This window comes from Salvia hispanica, chromosome 1 (genome assembly GCF_029641045.1).
Source record: "Salvia hispanica isolate PSC_SH4W2 chromosome 1, Shi_PSC_v1, whole genome shotgun sequence".
Lineage (NCBI taxonomy): Eukaryota > Viridiplantae > Streptophyta > Magnoliopsida > Lamiales > Lamiaceae > Salvia > Salvia hispanica.
In genome coordinates this window covers 40,842,958-40,845,171 of record NC_142692.1, presented here as the reverse complement: position 1 = coordinate 40,845,171, position 2,214 = coordinate 40,842,958, and the positions used below count along the sequence as shown (strand labels likewise).

Sequence of the window (2,214 nt, the reverse complement as noted above, 5' to 3'; positions counted from 1 at the left end):
CTCGTGTCTGATTCAAATTGCATATTTTTCGTAGGACAGAGAGAGAATATAAAATTAGGCACTTTGTGAAAAGGACTACTTATTTATTAGCTCAACATATGCATTTTTTTTTTATGTACGCGTACCATTGCAATTAGTTTAATCACAAACCAATGCATAACCTTTGCAAAAATTTTATCTCAAATTATGAGATTCATCCCATGTTCAACATTAATTACTCCACATATTTACATTCATCATTTGTAAGATCAAATAAACTAAATTACTAATCGGGAATATGATCGACGGTTCAGCAACTTTGTTTGAAAAACAACACGTAACAAAAAAATCAAAAGCGAAAAAGAGGTCACGGATTCTGTGCAAGACGCAAAAAATAAAAACCAATGTTTTAATACAAACACGAAAAGACCATTCTACCCTCGTGATTTCTCCCGACCAAAATACATTAAAATGTGCGTGCGTGGTTACGGCCGAGGATCTTAACCTCACCCAAAGTAGAACCCCAAAACCGTCAAACCATATTTTGCACCCTACAAATTTCACTTAATTCAGAAAAATAAAATAAAACGTGACATTTCTACACATCAAACTTTAAAAGAGCGATTTCAGCGACCTAGCTTTGATCGGCTTTCTCATCCTCTTCTTCTTCCCATCAACCCTATCATCATCTTCGTCTTCCTCGCTGTCGTCGTCTTCGTAAACGAAACCCTCGTGCTTGCTATCGGTTTCGCCTCTCACCTTGCCCCACCGCGGCCCGAAGCCGGTGTAGTAGTAGAATTCGTAGGGATTGGACGCCGCCGCCGCCGGAGCCTTCTTCGGCCGAGTCCGGCGAGGAGCCTCCGGCGGCTTGGCGGATTTCTTAGCGGCGGTGCTGCTGTAGCTCTTAACTAAGGATAAGTGGTGCTCGCATTTCGAATTGCCCTCCGCCGCCTCCCTCCGGCACTGCCAGCTCTTCCCGTCGGTCTTGCAGCAGTAAATAACGGCCGCGCCGCTCTCTAGCGCCGCCGCGTCCGGATATTCCGATCGCCTATCATATAAATTAAACCTATCTTATGCTAACGTATAATATGCGAGAAATGAGGGATAATATGCCGATTTATGAAAGGGAAAATTGTCGCAGAAATAGTGAAATTATCAACTGGAATAATGCGGAAAAGTAATCGAATTCGATCGGTTTACCTCTCAGAAACGGAAACGCGAGGGTCGGAGCTTCCATTTCCAGCGCGAGCGTCGCTGCCGTTCACCTGCGGGGAAATAATCCGATTTCGAGAAATCGAAGCAGCGGTGGGGGAAATGAATCAGAAAAAGAGCAAAACCTAGAAGGAATTCGAATTCTAATGAGAAATAGCGGCGAGGAATCGGAGAATTAACGCCGTGTGCAGAACCCTAGGAGCGGGCGGGGAGAAAACCCTAGCAAAGAGAGGCGAAATAGGGGGGGAAATGCGCAGGAATAGGAGGCGTGCGGCGGCAGATCTGAGGTTGCGAGATGGATGAGAGATGAATTTGACTGACCTGAAGCGGCGGCGGAGGAGACGGCGGTGGGGAGAAGGTCATGGCGTCCCACGGCGACTGATTGAGCTGGCAGACGTGAGTTTGGAGCTTGAGAGGCGACGGCGCGTAGAGCAATGGAGAAATCTTCGCGTGCTTGCGTATTCTCATGGCGGTGGAGGTGGCGGTGGCGGGGAGGCCGTTGAAATGAGCTCGATGAGAAGAAGCGTAGATCCAAAAATTGATTTTTGTTTTTCTTATTACTGTAATACTCTCCTCATTCTATATATATATATATAGGCGTATGCGTATTTTTTTTTACTGATTATTTTAGTAGGTGGAGAAGTCATAGTCCCACGCCATGCCTAGTTGGATTATTTTTGTCTCCCTCTCTGTATTTACTAGTTTCGAAATTAAACAAGATGCTACTTTGATTTTTTTTTTATAACAGAGGTTTCGAAATTAATTACTGCCATAGTATACTTTCTTTTTATAGGTTCTGACCACCAGTAGAGATTCAAGGCACCAAGTATTCAATACTACTGCTTTGTTCGTCATAAAATGTCACAACTTAATTCAATTTGGGTTCTAAAAACTAAAGGAAAAATAGATTTTTAAAAAAAATTAAATAGAACGTGAGTTATATTTTTATATAATCAGAAAATTAATATATAATTGATAAAGTAGGAGAGATGGAGAGAATGATAGTCAAAGTAGTGTTGATAA

General features: G+C 42.7%; 1 protein-coding gene across 1 annotated transcript; it reads right to left on the bottom strand.

The window, feature by feature from the left end:
- Positions 1 to 353: 353 nt before the first annotated feature.
- LOC125223365 (uncharacterized) lies at positions 354 to 1,747 on the bottom strand. The gene is made up of 3 exons (XM_048126487.2): positions 1,513 to 1,747; positions 1,180 to 1,244; positions 354 to 1,027 (listed from the first exon to the last, which is right to left on the bottom strand). The coding sequence occupies exons 1-3, from the start codon at positions 1,657 to 1,659 to the stop codon at positions 592 to 594; spliced, it is 648 nt and encodes a 215-aa protein (XP_047982444.1). The 5' UTR covers positions 1,660 to 1,747; the 3' UTR covers positions 354 to 591.
- Between the last annotated feature and the right edge of the window lie 467 nt (positions 1,748 to 2,214).

Bases quoted from the DNA above. Each gene is read 5' to 3' on its own strand.
- LOC125223365 (XM_048126487.2), bottom strand. From the start codon at position 1,659: ATGAGAATACGCAAGCACGCGAAGATTTCTCCATTGCTCTACGCGCCG. The intron at 1,245-1,512 runs GTCAGTCAAATT...ATTTCCCCGCAG, and splicing joins CTCCTCCGCCGCCGCTTCAG to GTGAACGGCAGCGACGCTCG. The intron at 1,028-1,179 runs GTAAACCGATCG...TTTATATGATAG, and splicing joins CGCGTTTCCGTTTCTGAGAG to GCGATCGGAATATCCGGACG.